The following is a 19,634-nucleotide window of genomic DNA, read 5'->3' on the forward strand; positions in this document are numbered from 1 at the left end:
CAGAAAAAGAAATAAAACGATAACAGAAAAAAAAAATTATACATACCATACCCCTTACCCCTCGCTTTCATTTACCACTAGCATTTCAAACTAAATTTATTTTAACATTTGTTCCCCCTATTATTTATTTTTATTCCATATGTTCTACTCTTCTGCTGATATAGTAGCTAAAAGGAGCATCAGACACAAGGTTTTCACATTCGCAGAGTCTCATTGTGAAAGCTATATTATTGTTCAATCATCATCAAGAAACATGGCTACTGGAACACAGCTCTACATTTCCAGGCAGTTCCCTCCAGCCTCTCCACTACATCTTGAACAACAAGGTGATATCTACTTAATGCATAAGAATAACCTCCAGGATAACCTCTCAACTCTGTTTGGAATCTCTCAGCCATTGACACTTAGTCTCATTTCACTCTTCCCCCTTTGGTCGAGAAGGTTCTCTCAATCCCTTGATGTTAATTCTCAGCTGATTCTAGGGTTTTTCTCGGTCCCTTGATGCTGAGTCTCAGCTCATTCCAGGATCTCTGTCCCACATTGCCAGGAAGGTCCACACCCCTGGGAGTCATGTCCCACGCAGAGAGGGGAAGGGTGGTGAGACTGCTCATTGTGTTGGCTGGAGAGAGAGGCCACATCTGAGCAACAAAAGAGGCTCTCTTGGGGGTGACTCTTAGGCCTAAATTTTAAGCAGACTTGACCTATCCTTCGTGGGGTTAAGTTTCATGTGAACAAACCCCAAGACTGGGGGCTCAGCCTATAGCTTTGGTTGTCCACACTGCTTGTGAGAATATCAAGAATTCAACTTGGGGAAGTTGAATTTCTCCCCACTCTCACCATTCCCTGAAGGGGGCTTGCAAATACTTTTCCAGTCACTGATCAAATCACTCTGGGATTCATCCAGGCATCACTCTGGACAAACCAACAAAATCTCATGTCCTACCTGAGATTCCAAGTACTTATGACATTCAGTCAAACTATCTACATGAGTTATATTAGGAAATGCTCTAGTCAAAATATAAATTTTGTAACAAATAAACATTTTTTGCTTTAGTCTCACACATAAGGTGACATTTTAAAGTATTAATTATCATCTATTTTCAACACCCTGCAATAATGACATTCCTTTGTTCTTCCTCAGGCAAAAACATTTCTTAAATTTGTATATTGTACATTTCACTATTATTATACACTCTAGGCATTCCTAGATTATACCATCTCGATCTTTACCATCTATCTTTCTTTCTGATTTCATTTATGTCCCCAGTCCTCCTCCCTCTATCATTCTCACATGCGGGTTCATTCAGTGTTTTAACATAATTACATTACTGTTAGGTAGTATTGTGCTGTCCATATCTGAGATTTTATATTCAGTCCTGTTGCACAATCTGTATCCCTTCAGCTCCAATCACCCAATATCTCACCCTATTTCTATCTCCTGATGGTCTCTGTTACCAAGGAAATATTCTAAGTTTATTCACTAACATCAGTTCATGTCAGTGAGACCATACAGTATTTGTCCTTTTGTTTCTGGCTAATCACACTCAGCATAATGTCCTTCAGGTCCATTCATGTTGTTACATACTTCATAACTTTATTCTGTCTTACAGCTGCATAATATTCCATCTTATGTAAATGTCACAGTTTGTTTAGTCAACTGTCTGTTGATGGACATTTTGGCTGTTTCCATCACTTGGTAATTGTTAATAATGCTGCTATAAACATGTAAATGTCCATTTGTGTCCTTGGCCTCGTCACATTTGAGTAGAGACAGCATATACATGGGTCCTGTTTTTTAAACCATTCTGCCAGACTATGTCTTTTGATTGGAGAGTTTAATCCATTAACATTCAGTGTTATTACTGTATGGGTAGTACTTTCTTCTACTATTTTGCCTTCTGGATTTTATATGTCATATCTAATTTTCCTTCCTTTTTACCTTTACTCATAGTCTTCCTTTCTACACTCTTCTCCACACCTCTCTCTTCTGTCTTCGTATCTGTCTCTAGTGTTCCCTTTAGTATTTCTTGCAGAGCTGGTCTCTTGGTCACAAATTCTCTCAGTGATTTTTTGTCTGAAAATGTTTTCATTTCTCCCTCATTTTTGAAGGACAGTTTTGCTGGATATAGAATTCTTGGTTGGCAGTTTTTCTCTTTTAATAATTTAAATATATTATCCCACTGTCTTCTCGCCTGCATGGTTTCTGCTGAGAGGTCTGCGCATAGTCTTATTGGGCTTCCCTTGTATGTGATGGATTGCTTTTCTCTTGTTGCTTTCAAGATCCTCTCTTTCTCTTTGACCTTGGACATTCTGATTATTAAATGTCTTGGAGTATGTCTATTTGGATCTGTTCTCTTTGGGGTTTGCTGCACTTCTTGGATCTGTAATTTTAAGTCTTTCATAAGAGTTGGGAAATTTTCAGTGATAATTTCCTCCATTAGTTTTTCTCCTCCTTTTCCCTTCTCTTCTCCTTCTGGGACACCCACAACACGTATATTCATGCGCTTCATATTGTCTTTCAATTCCCTGAGTCCCTGCTCGTATTTTTCCATTTTTTTTCCTATAGTTTCTGTTTCTTGTTGGATTTCAGATGTTCTGTCCTCCGGTTCATTAATCCTATGTTCTGCCTCTCGAAATCTACCATTGTAGGTTTCCATTGTTTTTTTCATCTCTTCTACTGTGTCTTTCATTCCCATAAGTTCTGTGATTTGTTTTTTAGACTTTCAGTTTCTTCTTTTTGTTCCTTCCTTGCCTTTTTTATATGCTCCCTCAATTCATTGATTTGGTTTTTGATGAGGTTTTCCATGTCTGTTCGTATATTCTGAATTAGTTGTTTCAGCTCCTGTATGTCATTTGAATTGTTGGTTTGTTCCTTTGACTGGGCCATATCTTCAATTTCCTTAGTGTGATTTGTTATTTTTTGCTGGTGTCTAGGCATTTAATTACCTTAATTAGTTTATTCTGGAGATTGCTTTCACTTCTTTTATCTAGGGTTTTCTTGCTGGATGAATTTGTTGTCTATCTGTTCTTTGACATTCTGTTCAGCTTTATCTGAACCTTTAGCTTAAGTTTTGTTTAACAGAGGAGAATTTTTCAGTTCTTCTTTTCTTGTTTCTTGCCCTGCTTGTGTGGTACCTTTCCCCCCCACACTCTTAGGAGGGTCTGCTTAGATATTATAGACCCCAGCCAGATTTTCCCAGACCAAACTGGCCTCCTATCAGCAGGAAAGAGTCACCTGTGTCGGTTTTCCCTGAGGGTGAGACCCAGCAGGTTGAAAGACTTTCCTGTGAAGTCTCTGGACTCTGTTTTTCTTATCCTGCCCAGTATGTGGCGCTTGTCTGACTGCAGGTCCCACCAGCATAAGATGATGCGGTACCTTTAACCCTGGCTGGGGGTTTGTTGGAGACAGAGGAGAGGTTGTAGGCTGGTTTTAATGGCTTCAAATTACCAAGCACTGGTGTCTGAATTCCTTGATGGAGGGATTCCACCTGGATGGGCCTTCACCCCTCCCCTGTGGAAGGCACAGGCTCCAGGTAAGCCCCCAAAAGAGCTCACTTCTGCCTATGCCTGGGGCAGTTGCAGCCTGAAAAGTCCTGACGCTATATCCAGAGGCAGTCAAGCCTTTGTAGATACACAGCCACAAAAACCTGTTTCCTTCTTTTTTTTCCCCCTTTTTCTGTCAGTCCTGCCCCCTTGGCGCCGGGGCAAAAATGAGCAACCTCCGCTTTGATCAGGTTCACCTAAGCTGGGGGCCTATTTTTAGTAGTCAGAATTTGTTAATTAGTTCCACAATTGGCGTTTGATTGTGCCCAGTCCCTGCTGCTGGTAAAGTCCTTTCCTTTCCCCTTTGGGAAGCGGCCTGTGGGGGAGGGGAGCTTGCCGCCGCAGCTTTGGGAACTCACGGTTTTGGGGGGTGCTCGCAGCCGGTCCAGCTGGTCCAGACTGGGGTACGCTGTGTGTCTGGTCACTGACGTGGCCCCAGGAGCTGTTCTGTACTGTTTCTGGTTATTTAGCAGTTGTTCTGGAGGATGAACTAAAATGCTCAGGTTGTTAAGCCACCATCTTGACCCCTGAGGGAACAGTTGGATTTTCACATCTGTTTCTACATTCAGTCTCTTGAGAAACGTTGTTTTAGTTGAGGCATATAAAGAAAATCCAGCCTTTACCCAGAAATATAATTGGTAGGGGGACGTATTTTAATAGCCTTTTTCAATTAATTTTGGGTACTTTTCTTTAATACCACAAAGACACAACCAGTGGTTATTCCCTAAGAATTGATTGCAGTGTGCAATCAGAAACTGTATCAGTGAATTTTTTTACTGTTATGTAAAAAATCCATTAGTTTATTTTTTATTTTGAATGAATTTTGTACCCCTGCATGATTTTATAATGTCAAGCTTCAGTCATTTAGAATATATTGCTTCACTGAGTTATGCCCCCTTCCAAATGGTGATAGTTTTATTATACAATTTCATAAAATCATGGTTATTAATATCAGTACCAAGCTCAGTAGAAACATCTGTAAGCATTGGAAAGATGGTAGCCTTATGGTGGTAAATACTACTTTACCAAGAATTCTGATTTTTTTACTTGACATCTCAAATTTTGTCATTGACAACAAATACTGTCAGTTGTTTTCCTTGATGTGTCAGGCTCACTTTGTTTATTTTTGAGAAAATATATACTGAATACCCAAGTTGAAATAACCATAGTTTATGTTAGACATTCTTTCACGTAAAAGGGTGTTCCGTGAAAAAGGTAATTCAGCAATTCAAACAGTTGCATAAGTGCTTTTCCTCAAAACAATCATCATACAGCAGAAGTAGTTTATACATAATTCAGTTTCATTACATATTGGAAAGACATATGCCCAAGGGTTGAGGTCCAAAACAATAAATTTTACTGCTTCTGCAGACATTCTAAATGAAACCAACAGTGTTTTCATTGTGAGTGCTTACAGTGAAAAATACATAAACTTTCAGTAGAATTTGTTACTACTGATTTGTGCTAAGATACCACCAGGTTTACCCTCCATTGCTTTTGCACCATTGCTACAAATAACCTATAAAAGGCAAACAGCTTTTATCTGTGAACCACCTGGAATCATCAGATATAATATATGTACCCACCGGGGAATAATATATCATATTTGGGAAATACCATTCTGGCCAGGGCCATCTACACTCAGTGCCTTCCTTCCCACTTCCCATTTACTCTTCAGGCCACTGTCAACCTACTGAAGAGTCTTCATCTTCCTTGATCTTCCTTCAGTGGCTAATGCTGTTGACTCATAATTGAAGCACCTCTCTGTTTCATGTTCTATCATGGTTGTCTTTTTCTTCTTTTTTTTAACCTATCTTGGTTTTCTTATACTAATCCCTTTGTGGTCGTTTTCTTCATTGTCTCTTCTTCCTGTCCCTGCTCCTCCTTCAGCGACCCCACTTGGCTTCTTTTCTTGTTTCTACACAGCCTCCATGAGTTATCACATCCTTTCACTGTCACCTTTATGTATGCACAACTCCCAACTCTTGCTGTTCAACATTCCTGACATCTGTCTTCAGTTACAGATTCTTTTTTCCTTGAAAAATTCTAATCTATACTTCTTAAGACCTTCTCAAAGTTAGCATTTCTAAAGGCGAATTTAGTATTCTCTCCACTAAACCTGCTTTTTATCCTGTTCTTGCTAAAAGCTATCTACACAGACTCCTAAAAACTCAGAGTCCTCTTTGGATTTCCTCTTGTTGATTCTCCTGTACAATGTCATTTAAACTTACGTCTTTCCCATTCCCATTGCCCTAGTAATGGTTATTTCTCACCTAAATTGTTTCAGTAGCTTCCTAACTAGTCTTCCAACCTGAAGTTACTGCTCCTCCTGTGCATGTTTTACATTAGTGGTTCACAAACTTTAACCTGCATCAGAATCAGTGAGAAGTCTTGTTAAAACACAAAAAGACCCATGTCCAGCCATTCTTCTGTTGATGGACATTTTGGCTGTTTCCATCTCTTTGCAATTGTAAATAACGCTGCTATAAACATTGGTGTGCAAATGTCCGTTTGTGTCTTTGCCCTTAAGTCCTTTGAGTAGATTCCCAGCAATGGTATTGCTGGGTCGTATGGCAATTCTATATTCAGCTTTTTGAGGAACCGCCAAACTGCCTTCCACAGTGGTTGCACCATTTGACATTCCCACCAACAGTGGATAAGTGTGCCTCTTTCTCCGCATCCTCTCCAGCACTTGTCATTTTCTGTTTTGTTGATAATGGCCATTCTGGTGGGTGTGAGATGATATCTCATTGTGGTTTTGATTTGCATTTCTCTAATGGCCAGGGACATTGAGCATCTCTTCATGTGCCTTTTGGCCATTTGTATTTCCTCTTCTGGTAGGTACATATGATGGAATATTATGCAGCTTTAAGACAGGATAAACTTATGAAGCATGTAATAACATGGATGGACCTAGAGAACATTATGCTGAGTGAGTCTAGCCAAAAACTAAAGGACAAATACTGTATGGTCCCACTGATGTGAACGGACATTCGAGAGTAAACTTGGAATATGTCATTGGTAACAGAGTCCAGCAGGAGGTAGAAACAGGGTAAGATAATGGGTAATTGGAGCTGAAGGGATACAGACTGCAACAGGACTAGATACAAAAACTCAAAAATGGACAGCACAATAATACCTAATTGTAAAGTAATCATGTTAAAACACTGAATGAAGCTGCATCTGAGCTATAGGTTTTGTTTGTTTGTTTGTTTGTTTTTGTTTTTTGGTTTGTTTTTTTGTTTGTTTTTTTACTATTATTATTACTTTTATTTCTTTTCTCTATATTAACATTCTATATCTTTGTCTGGTGTGTCGCTAGTTCTTCTAAACCGATGCATATGTACTAAGAAACGATGATCATGCATCTATGTGATGATGTTAAGAATTACTGATTGCATATGTAGAATGGTATGATTTCTAAATGTTGGGTTAATTTCTTTTTTTTTTTCCGTTAATTAATAAAAAAAATAATAAATAATAATAAAAAAAAAAGGCCCATGTCCAGTTTCTGATTCAGTAGATCTGGAGTGGGGCTGGAGAATTCAGATTTCCACCAAGTCCCTAAGTGATACTTATGCTGTGATCTAGGGATCACAGTTTGATGATTGTTGTTCTATATTTTCCACAAGGATTAGCTTTCTAAATCACATATTTTAACAAAGTAATTCGCAAACTAAATTCTTTAGTGCTTTTCCATTGCCTGATAAAACTCAGCCTCTTTAACATGACCTTCAAGGTACTTCAAAAATTAGCCCTAACCATATTTTCCAGCCATATCTTCCCACCATATTTCTATTCTGTCAACTTTCTTATCCTCATATTTATCTTTCCTTAACTTTAGCAAAATTAGATTAATTGTCTTCCCTTCATGTTTGTGTCAGCTGGAAATGGCGTTTTCTTCCTTCTTCACCTATTAAAGGCCTATTTATACTTCAGTGTCCATGTTACATATCATCTCTGGCATCTCCCTTAACTCTTTCTGTGATATTTTATCTCTTTTTCAGTTTGATTGTTGTTATGATTGGTTTTACTAGGTCATAGTCATCTGAAGGTCAAGATTTATGTTTTATTTATCTATACTCATCTAGTATTATCACACTGTACTCAGTTCAGGGGGACACATAAGTACCAATTTCATACAGAATAAAGGCATGTTTTGTTATCAGAGATCAAGTGCAATTAGTATGCCACTTTCCTTAGCACTAAGGGACTTCATGAAGGATGCACTCCAGACATGCATGGTGGCTTTTGCTATGGCTACTTTGCCAAGATAAAAAATTTTCAACTCTAAAGCTGACCTTTAATTTTAATTCTTGAAAGCTATAATCTTTTGGTATTCTTTCCTTATTCATTTCTTAGAGGTTTATAACAACTATCCACACGGATGTGTCATATATCATTTGGGTATTAAAACCATATGATTGTTTACATTTTGGGAAGATGATGCTATTTATTTGTACAAATTACCTTAATGCTTTCCTTTCTTTCTTTAATAGAGAATTCCGAAATGACTTTCTAGAACTTCTCAGGAGACGCTTTGGTAAACATCTTAAATATTGTGTAAATAATAACTTTATAATTTTATAATCTTCTCAGGGTCAACAGTGTCATATTTTGTTCCTAGGCACTAAGAGAGTCCATAACAACATTGTATATAATGAATATATCAGCCATCGAGAGCACATCCATATGAATGCTACTCAGTGGGAAACCCTAACTGATTTTACTAAGTGGTTGGGCAGAGAAGGTAAGAAGAGACTATTTGAATAGTTGTCATGTGGCACCATTGCAGAGAGAGAGAGAATTGTCATACTTTGCATGTAAATTCAATTCATGGAAAAAGAGTATGAGTAGGGCAATTAAACTGCTGAAGAGAAGCCTAATATTCCAAGATTGATTTTGCTTATTACAATTGAATACTAGTGTCTGAATTATTCTTTTGACAGTATGAGGATCTATCATTTAGTTTAAGGGTTATTAGCAATCTCTTCCATTTTTTTCCCCTCATATTCATCTTACTTTAGGAAATTTTTCTTAAGATTATTTTTAATTGTGATAAAATATATATACATAAAATTTGCCATTCAAACTATTTTCATTGTGCAATTCTGTGGCATTAATTATACTTAACAGTGTTGTATTACCATCACACTATCCATTACCAACTTTTTTTCATCACCTCAAACAGAAGCTATACCCATTCCGAAAAGAAAACCATTTCTCCTACCCCTCAGTCCCTGGTAAAGTCTAATCTAATTTTTGTTTCTATGAATTTACTTATTCTAGATATTTCATTTCAGTGGAATCATATAACATTTTTCCTTTTGTATCTGGCTTATTATACTTAGCATAATGTTTTGAAGGTTCACCCGTAATGTGGCATGTATCAGAACTCAATTCCTTTTTGTGGCTGAATAACTTTCCATTCTATGTATATGTCACATGTTCTTTTTCTGTTTATCTGTTGATGAACATTTGTCTTGTTTCCATCTTTTGGCTATTGTGAATAATACTGCTGTGAATGCTGATGTATAAGTATCTGTTTGAGTCCCTGTTTTCAATTCTTTATGTATATCCAGTGTGAAATTGCCATGTCATGTGGTAATTCTGTCTTAACTTTTTGAGGAACGGCCGAACTGTTTTCCACAGTAACTGCACCATTTTATATTCCCATCAGTAATGTATGAGAATTCCAATTTTTCCCACATCCTCACCATCATTTGTTAATTTGCTGGGTTTTTTTTTTTTCCATTTCATTGTTATTATAGCCTTCCTAATATGTGTGCAGTGGTATCTCTTTGTGATTTTGATTTATATTTCTTTAAAGACTAATGATGTTAAGCATTTTTTATGATGCTTATTAAACATGAGTGTATCTTCTTTAGAGAAATGTCTGTTTAAGTTCTGTGACCATTTTTAATTGGTTATTGTTTTGTTTTTGTGTTGTAGGAGTTCTTTATATTTTTTAGTTATTTGACCTTATAAGAAAGATGGTTCCCAAATATTTTCTTCCATTCTGTAGGTTGTCTTTTTACATTCTTGATAATATAAAGAAAGGTCAGAAAGGAGAAAGAAATTTTGGGTTAAAGTGGTAACTTAATTCACTGTTACTTGACTTTATTTTAAGGGAACATTTCTACTTATTTAAGTTAGCAGAATATTGTGTTCATTCAATGTTACTTACTTTGACACATTTGAGTTATTACTATGTAAGATAATACTTCTTTCATGTGTTTCCCTTTTTAAATGTGTTGCTTCAACTTAACAATATGAGAATAAGAATAATAATTTTTTCTGTTTAAAGAAACCAGGAAAATAGTCTACTTATAGTATCTAAATTTTATTACTTATAAATAGGAAAATTCATATATGTGTAAATTAGTGTATTTGAATATGTTTGAATGAGGGTATTTAAATGAGTATGTAAATGATGAAATAGAACATATTTTATCTATACTTAAAGTTAGCTTTGAGTGCCTAAAAGTGTACATGCCTTTTTTATTTTTTTAAGGCTTGTGCAAAGTAGATGAGACGCCAAAAGGATGGTATATCCAGTACATAGATAGGGACCCAGAAACTATCCGTCGACAGTTGGAACTAGAGAAAAAGAAGAAACAGGATCTTGATGATGAAGAAAAAACTGCCAAATTTATTGAAGAGCAAGTGAGAAGAGGTCTTGAAGGAAAAGAACAGGTAAAAACAGTATCATCTAGAAAAGCAATATCATTTAGAAAGGCATGACCTAAAGATGCAAAATTGCTTGTTTTTGTAAGCATTGTATTGAGTTTTTTTAGGATTGTTCCTTAGTTAAGAGGAAAGAGAGCATGATAAAGTATAAAAGCGCAGATTTTGGAGTTGAGACAAACCTGGTATTCTAGTTTGCTGGTTGCCAGAATGCAATATACCAGAAACAGAACGGCTTTCAAAAAGGGAAATTTAATAAGTTGCTAGTTTACAGCTCTAAGGCCAAGAAAATGTCCCAGAATTAAAACAAGTCTGTGGAATTGTCCAGTCTAAGGCATCCAGGGAAAGATAACCTTCAAGGCCGATGGAGTTCAGGGTTTCTCTCTGAAGTGGAAAGGCACATGGCAAACAGTCAGGGTTTCTCTCTCGGCTAGAAGGGCACATGGCGAACACAGCGTCATCTCCTAGCTTCCTCTCCAGCTCCGTGGGAGGTGTTTTTCTTCTTCATCTTCAAATGCCTTTAGCTAGTGGACTCTCTTTTTCGTAGTTCTGCAGCATTCTCTGTTGTGGCTTTCTTGTGGCTCTGTCGTTCTTCTCTACTCTTTCCAAATCTCCTGCTTTCTCCAAAATGTTTCCTCTGTTATAGAATTATAGTAAATTGATCAAGACCCACCTGATTAGGTGGAGTCACATCTCCATCCAGTCAAATTTAGTACCCACTCTTGATTGAGTCCCATCTCCATGGAGATAATCTAATTAAAGTTTCCAACATTCCATATTGAATAGGGATTAGAAGAAACAGCTGCCTTTACAAAATAGGATTAGGATTAAACATGGCTTTTCTAAGGTACATACATACTTTCAAACCAGCACACCTGGGTTCAATTCCTAATTTGCTAAATAACTTCCTGATCTTGTATAATATAATCTTTCTAAACCTCAGTTTCCTCATCTTTAAAACAAACATACTATCTAATGGGGAAGATATAAATAATTGATTGCAACTAGTGCTAAGCTGGAGATAAATCCAGTGTGTGGAGACATAGAGGACCAATTCTTACTCCTGCCTGTGAAAGAAAAGAATATTTGCAAGTAGATTTGACCCATAAGCTGAGGAAACTTGAAGAATTAATGGCCAAAACCTAGGTAAACAGTGTGAGGGATAAGACATGGTATAGGTGGCTTAGATTTAGAATAGCTAGAGTCAAAGCATGATTTGAACAAATATTTATTGGGTATATTCTGTGTACCAGGCACTCTGGTGTGCACTGGAGATTAAGCAGTGGCCAGAGAATGCAAAAATCTTGGCCCTCAAGGCACTTACATACTGAAAGTTGTATGTAATCAGAAATATACAGCCTGGTATGTACATGAAACTATTTAGTATTTTTAAAAAAACTTTTAAATTGGGGTATACCATACAAATATGAAAGTGTAGGATACGTTAATTTTAACTGTACAGCCCAATGCATTTTTTTTAACTTTTTTTATTGTATTGTATAACATATATGCAGAGCAAAGAAATAAATAAGCAATAGTTTTCAAAGCACTCTTCAACAAGTTGTTACAGGAGAGATCCCAGAGTTTGTCATAGGCTGCCATACGATCCTCTCCTATTTTTCCTTCTAGCTGCTCCAGAAAATAGGATGCTAGAGTGCTTAAATATTTTTTTATCATCACAATCAACTTTTTTTCCTTCTTTTTATGTGAAAAATAACATATATACAAAAAAGCTTTAAATTTCAAGGCACAGCACCACAATTAGTTGTGGAACATATTTTAGACTTTGACGTGGGTTACAATTTCACAATTTTAGGTTTTTACTTCCAGCTGCTCTGAAATACTGGAGACTAAAAGAGATATCAGTTTAATGATTCAGCATTTATATTCATTTGGTGACTCCTGTCTTCTCTGTATAACTCCACCATCACTTTTGATCTTTCCATCCTTCTCTTTAGGGGTGTTTGGGCTATGGCAATTTAAAATTTTTGATATTGGAAAGGTCTGTCACTAATACGGGGTAGGGAGATGGAACTATCTGATGTTCTGGAGAGGCTAGGCTAGGTTTCAGGACTTATCTGGACCAGGGACCTGTCTGAAGGTTGTAGGTTTCTGGGAAGTTACTCTAGTGCATGGGACCCTTGTGGAATCTTATATATTACCCTAGGTGTTCTTTAGGATTGACTGGAATGCCCCTGGTTGGGGATTGGCAGCTCGTGTTAGGGAGCAATATCTACCTGAAGCTTGCGTAAGAGCAACTTCCCAAGTAGTTGCTCAACTCACTGCCTGAACTCTCTCTGCCACTGATACTTTTTTAGTTACACTTCTTTTACCCCTTTTGGCCAAGATGAAATTGTTGATCCTACAGTGCCAGGTCTGGATTCATCCCTAGGAGTCATCTGCCATGTTACCAGAGAGACTTTCACCCCTGGATGTCATATTCCATGTAGGGGAGAGGGCAATGATTTCACTCCCAGAGTTGAGTTTAGAGAGACTGAGGCCACATCTGAGCAACAAAAGAGGTCCTCCAGAAATAACTCTTAGGCATGCCTATAGATAGTCTAAGTTTCCCTGCTACCTACATAAGCTTCACAAGAGTAACCCTCATGATCAGCGGCACGGCCCATTGATTTGGATGTCCCTAAAGTTTGACACAGTATCAGGAGATCCCTGATAGTAAGGTTTAAAAGTTCCATATTCTTTTCCCATCCCTCAGGGGACTTTGCCAATACTTTTTGATTGTCTGCTTAATATACTCTAGGATGTATCCAGGCATTACAATAATCTGTACAGGATTAAAGGACCTCTTTTTCATTCTGTGCTCCCTGTGTTTCAGTTGTTCAAATAAGCTATACAAATAGGTTGAATTAGATTATGCACTACAGAAAATTTCAGTTCCAGATGAAAATAAACCTTTCTTCCATTGGTCTCGAAGAGTATATGTGGTTGTAAAATATAGACACTGTCTTCCTTACCCCGATGTTCTGAACTACTTTAACTCCAATCTGCTTGGTTTCATACTGATCTCTAAATATCAGGTTATATATATAAAACAGCCTCTCAAAATCCAGAAATAATAATCACCACTCCAGACTTAATGTGTCTGCTCTAAAAGCTTACAATCTGGGCCCCAGTTTTCTTAAAAGCATTTTCTAAAGGTGACCATACCAATCTTGTTCTTTTGTTTCTGATTTATTTTGTCTTAACAAATATACCACATCTTCATTCCCATCATTGCATGCCTCACGACTTTGTTCCTTTTTGTAGCCGCACAACCTTTGTTCATAAGTATACACCATCATTTGCCAATCTACTTCTCCGTTAGTGCATCCTTCAGCCACCTACATTCATTGGGCATCATGTACAGGGCCCAAAGTCCACAGTCCATCAACATTCTCAATTTTAGATAATTTCATTGTTCCAAGAGAAGGAAAGCCAATAAACACACCCTCACCAAATAGGATATCTAAACCTCATCTTAACTCTTGTCCTTCCCCCCATTAATTACCTCTGCTGTTGCTGTGGTTATGCTGATGGTTTCCTTTTGAGCATAGCTCATAGGATGCAATAGCAGTTTTCCTCCTGTACCCTGGACTTAATCATTCTGTACAAGAATCATATCTTTGAAGTAATTTTTATGAGAATTCATTCATATTTCTGGTCTTAATCAGTGGGACACGTAGGTCTATACTACCCCTTTCAATCTTGTTCATCCCCAATATGGTAATATTACTTATAGACCCAGTAGAGAACGACCTTCACTCCTATCCATTCCCTTACACACCCAAGTTCAACCTCATTAGCTAATGGTTCACCCATGTCTAGCTTCTATGAATCTCAAAGTCCCCCACATTCTGTATTATAACCCTCTGATTATACCTTTATGTTGGTCATGAAAGTGGAATTATATAGTATCTATTCTTTTGTATCTGGCTATTTTTACTCAGCATTATATCCTCAAGGCTCATCCATCTTGTCATGTGCTTCAGGACATCATTTTGTCTTACTGATGGAATAATATTCCATCATATGTATATACTACATTTTGTTGATCCACTCATCTGTTGGTAGCCATTTGGTCTGTTTCCAACTTTTGGCGATTAGGATTAATGCCACTATGACATTGGTGTGCAAATGTCTGTTTGTGCCGTTGCTTTCAGCTCTTCTGCATTTATACCAAGTAGTGCTATTGCTGGATCATAGGGCAACTATATATTAATTTCCTGAGGAACAGCCCAACAGTCCTCCATAGTGGCTGTACCATTATACATTCCAACCAACAGCGTACAAGTATCCGAGTTTCTCCACATCTTCTCCAACAGTTATAATTTCCTGTTTGTTTAATAGCAGCCATTCTTATAGGTGTGAGGTGGTATCTCATTGTAGTCTTGATCTGCATTTCCCTTATAGCCAGTGAAAATGAGTGTCTCTTCATGTGCTTTTAAGCCATCTGTATTTGCTCTTCAGAAAAATGCCTATTCATATCTTTAGCCCATTTTATAATTGGATTGTTTGTTCTTTTATTCTTTTGCTGTTGGGATGTATGATTTCTTTGTATATACAAGAAATCAAACCTTTGTGTGATATGTGATTTCCAAATATTTTCTCACATTGAGTTAGCTGCCTCTTCACCTTTTTGACAAAGTATTTTGAGGTGCAGAAGCATTTGATTTTGAAGAGTTCCCATTTGTCTATTTTTTCTTTTGTTGCTTTTGTGCTTTGGGTGTAAAGTTTAGGGAGCCACCACTTATTATTAGGTCTTGAGGATGTTTTCCTGCATTTTCTTCTAGAAGCTTTATGGTACTGGTTCTTATATTTAGGCGTTTGATCTACTTTGAGTTAATTTTTGTGTAGTATGTAAGATAGGGGAACCCTTTCATTCTTTTCTCTATTGATATCCAGTTCTTCCATGCCCAATTATTGAAAAGACTATTTTGTCCCAGTTCAGAGGATTTGGGGGCCATGTCAAAAATCAGTTGACCATAGATTTGGTGGTCAATTTCTGCACTCTCGATTCAGTTCCATTGGTCAACACTGGTACTTTGTGCCAATACCATGCTGTTTTGACCACTGTGGCTTTATAATAGGTTTTAAAGTCAGGGAGTATTACTCTTCCCACTTTGTTCTTCTTTTTCAGGATGCTTTTAGCTATTCAGGGTCTTTCCCTTCCAGATGAATTTGATAATTAGCTTTTCCAAATCTTCAGAGTAGGTTGTTGGAATTTTGATTGGTACCTGTTGAATCTGTAGATCGATTTGGGGAGAATTGACATCTTAACTATATTTAGCCTTCCTATCCACGAGTAGGGAATGTTTTTCCAACTATTTAGATCTCCTTTGATTTCTTTTAGCAATGATATGTAGTTTTCTGTATACAAGTCATTTACATCTCTAGTTAAGTTCATTCCTAAGTACTTGATTCTTTTTGTTGCTATTTTAAATGGAATATGTTCCTTAACTGACTCCTCAACTAGGTCATTGCTACTGTGGAGAAATGTTACTAATTTTTTCACATTAATTTTATATCCCACCACCTTGCTAAATTTGTTTATTAGCTCAAGTAACTTTGCTGTAGATTTCTCAGGATCTTCCAAGTATATTATCATATCGTCTGCATATAATGAGAGTTTTACTTCTTCCTTTCCAATTTGGATGCCTTTTATTTATTTTTTTGTCCTGCCTGATTGCTCTAGCTAGAACTTTTAACACAATGTTGAATAATAGTGGTAACAGTGGACATCCTTGTCTTGTTCGTGACCTTAGAGGGAAAGCTTTCAGCCTCTGTCCCTTGAGTACGATGCTGGCTTTTGATTTTTCATATATTCCCTTTATCATATTGAGGTAGTTACCTTGGATTCCTATTTCTTGAAGTGTTTTTATCAGAAAAGGATGCTGAATTTTGTTGAATGCCTTTTCAGTATCAATCGAGATGATCATGTGATTTTTCCCTTTCGATTTATTAACGTGCTGTATTACATTAATTGATTTTCTTGTGTTGAACCATCCTTGCATTCCTGGTATAAACCCTACTTGGTCATGTTGTATATTCTTTCAATGTGTTGTTGGATTTGATTTGCTAATATTTTCTTAAGAATGTTTGCATCTATGTTCATTAAGGAGATTGGCCTGTTGTTTTCCTTTCTTATAGCCTCTTTACCTGGTTTTATTATTAAAATATTAGCTTCATAAAATGAGTTAGGCAGGGTTCCTTTTTCCTAAATTTTTTGGTAAAGTTTGGGCAGGATTGGTGTTAGTTCTTTTTGGAATGTTTGATAAAATTCCCCTGTGAAGCCATCTGGCCCTGGGCTTTTCTTTGTAGGAGAATTTTTGATGACTGATTGAATCTCTTTACTTGTAATTGGTTTGTTGACATTTTCTGTTTCTTCCTGAGTCAGTATAGCTTGTTTGTATGTCTTCGGGAATTTGTCCATTTCATCTAAGCTGTCCAGTTTGTTGGTGTATAGTTTTCATAGTATCCTCTTATGATTTCTTTTATTTCTTCAGGGCCTGTGGTAACACACCCCTTCTCATTTCTGATTTTGTTTATTTGCATCCTCTCTCTTTTTTCTTTGTCAGTCTTGTTAGTGGCCCATCAATTTTTTTTTAATTTTATTTTTTTAAATACCAAAAAAAACACTAGACAAATGCAGACATTCCTGTTTTGATCATTCCATTCTACATATATAATCAGTAATTCAAAATATCATCACATAGTTGCATATTCATCATCATGATCATTTCTTGGAACATTTGCATCTATTCGGAAAAAGAAATAAAATGAAAACAGAAAAAAAATTTATACATACCATACCCCTTACCCCTCCCTTTCATTGATCCTAACATTTCAAACTAAATTTATTTTAACATTTGTCCCCCCTGTTATTTACTTTTATTCCATATGTTCTACTTGTCTGTTGACAAGGTAGATAAAAGGAGCATCAGACACAAGGTTTTCACAATCACACAGTCACATTATGAAAACTACATCATTATACAATCATCTTCAAAAAACATGGTTACTGGAACACAGCTCTATATATTTTCAGGCAGTTCCCTCCAGCCTCTCCATTACATCTTGAATAACAAGGTGATATCTACTTAATACATAAGAATAACCTCCAGGATCACCTCTCTACTCTGTTTGGAATCTCTCAGCCATTGACTCATTTAACTCTTGCCCCTTTTGGTTGAGAAGGTTCTCTCAATCCCTTGAGGCTGAGTCTCAGCTCATTCTAGGATTTCTGTCCCATGTTGCCAGGAAGGTCCACACCCTTGGGAGTCATGTCCCATGTAGACAGGGGGAGGGTGGTGAGTTTGCTTGTTGTGTTGGTTGGAGAGAGAGACCACATCTGAGCAACAAAAGAAGTTCTCTTGGAGGTGACTCTTAGGTCTAATTTTAAGTAGGCCTAATAATCCTTTGTGGGGTTGAAGTTCACATAAACAAATCCCAAGACTGGGGGTTCAGCCTATAGCTTTGGTTATCTGCACTGCTTGTGAGAATATCAAGAATTCAAGTTGGGGAGGTTGAATTTTCCCCCTTTCTGACCATTGCAAATACTTTTTTATTCACTGTTTAACTCACTCTGGCCCATCAATTTTACTGATTTTCTCAAAGAACGAACTTTTGGTTTTGTTGATTCGTTCTATTGTTCTTTTGTTCTTCCATTCATTTATCCCTGCTTTAATCTTTGTTATTTCTCTTCTTCTATTTGCTTTTGGGTTAGTTTGCTGTTCTTTCTCAGTTTCCTCCAAGTATGCTGTTAAATCCTCTATTTTTGCTCTTTCTTGTTTTTTAGTATAGGCATTTAGGGCAATAAATTTCCCTCTTAGCACAGCCTTTGCTGCATTCCATAAATTCTGAAAGGTTGTATTCTCATTTTCATTCTTCTCCAGATAGCTACTGATTTCTCTGCAATTTCTTCTTTGACCATATGGTTGTTTAAGAGTATATTATTTAATCTCTATATATTTGTCAATGTTCTCGTTATTTGGTGGTTATTGAAATCCAGGTTTATCCCATTGTGATCAGAGAAAGTGCTTTGAATAATTTCAGTGTTTTTAAATTTATAAAGACCTGTTTTGTGTCCCAGAATGTGGTCTATCCTGGAGAATGTTCCATGAGTACTAGAGAAGAATGTATATCCTTGTGCTTTGGGGTGTGATGACCTATATATGTCTGTTAGGTCTAATTCATTCATCAAGTTATTTATCTTATATATTTCCTTGTTGATCTTCCTTCTGGTTGTTCTATCTATAGAGGAGAGTAGTGTATTGAAGTCTTCTATTATTGTTGAAACACTGTTGCTCCCTTATCTGTCTCATGTATTTTGAAGCTCCTTGATTGGGACCATCAACATTTATGATTATTATGTCTTCTTGGTGAATTGATCCTTTAATCAGTATATAGTATCCTTCTTTGCGTCTTATGATGTCTTTACGTTTAAAGACTGTTTTGTCCGATGTTAGTATAGCTACTCCTTTTTCTTTTGGTTACAACTTGCATGGAAAATCTTTTTCCATCCTTTCACGTTCAATCTATTTGTATCCTTGTGTCTAAGATGAGTCTCTTGTAAGCAGCATGTAGCTGGATTATGTGTCTTAATCCATTCTTCCAATCTGTATCTTTTAATTGGTAAGTTTAGTCTGCTAACATTCAGAGTTATTGCTGAAAAGGTGTTTCTTGAATCCACCATCTTATCTTTTTTATTTTGTCAGATCTGTATATTCTTTTCCTTCTTTCTCTTTGTGTTCTTTAAATTGCCCTTAGTAGTACTCTTCACTTCTGTGCCCTCCTCCGGCCCTCCTCTCCTATCCTTTTTTTTCAGCTGGCAGGACTCCTTTTGGTGTTTCTTCTAGGGCCAGTCCCTTGTTGACAAATTCTTTCAGGACTTCTTTGTCTGTGAAAACTTTAATCTCTCCCTCAGTTTTGAAGGACAATTTGGCTGGTTACAGACTTCTTGGCTGGAAGTCTTTCTCTTTTGGGAACTTGAATATATCATACACCACTTCCTTCTCACCTCCAGGGTGCTAGTTGAGTAGTCTGAACTCAGTTTTATTTGGTTTCCCTTGTGTGTAGTAGATTGTTTTTCTCTTGCTGCTTTCAGGATTTTCTGCCTCTCTTCAGCATTTGACAGACTGATTAGTATGTGTCTTAGTTTAGGCCTATTTGGAAATATTCTGTTTGGAGTTCATTGGGCGTCTTTGACTTGTATATTTATGTCCTTTATGAGGGTTGGAAAGTTTTTCCCCATTATATTCTCAACTTATCTTCCTAGCCCTTTACTTATCTCTTCTCCTTCTGGGACACCACTGATTCTTATATTTGTGTGCTTTGTTTTGTCTGTCATTTCCCTGAGATCGAATTCAGTTTTTTCCATCTTTTTTGCCATTTGCTGTTTTGAGTCT

The 19,634-nt window shown here is 36.9% G+C and overlaps 1 protein-coding gene across 1 annotated transcript in view; it reads left to right on the top strand.

The window, feature by feature from the left end:
* The window catches only part of KIN (Kin17 DNA and RNA binding protein), a 77,128-nt gene that overhangs the window by 9,210 nt on the left and 48,284 nt on the right, over positions 1–19,634 (top strand). Inside the window, exons 3-5 of the mRNA XM_077169460.1 lie at positions 8,043–8,086; positions 8,171–8,293; positions 10,058–10,239. Coding sequence (XP_077025575.1) covers positions 8,043–8,086; positions 8,171–8,293; positions 10,058–10,239 — 349 coding nt within the window. The remainder of the gene's footprint in view (positions 1–8,042; positions 8,087–8,170; positions 8,294–10,057; positions 10,240–19,634) is intronic.

This window comes from Tamandua tetradactyla, chromosome 7, assembly GCF_023851605.1.
Source record: "Tamandua tetradactyla isolate mTamTet1 chromosome 7, mTamTet1.pri, whole genome shotgun sequence".
Classification (NCBI taxonomy): domain Eukaryota; kingdom Metazoa; phylum Chordata; class Mammalia; order Pilosa; family Myrmecophagidae; genus Tamandua; species Tamandua tetradactyla.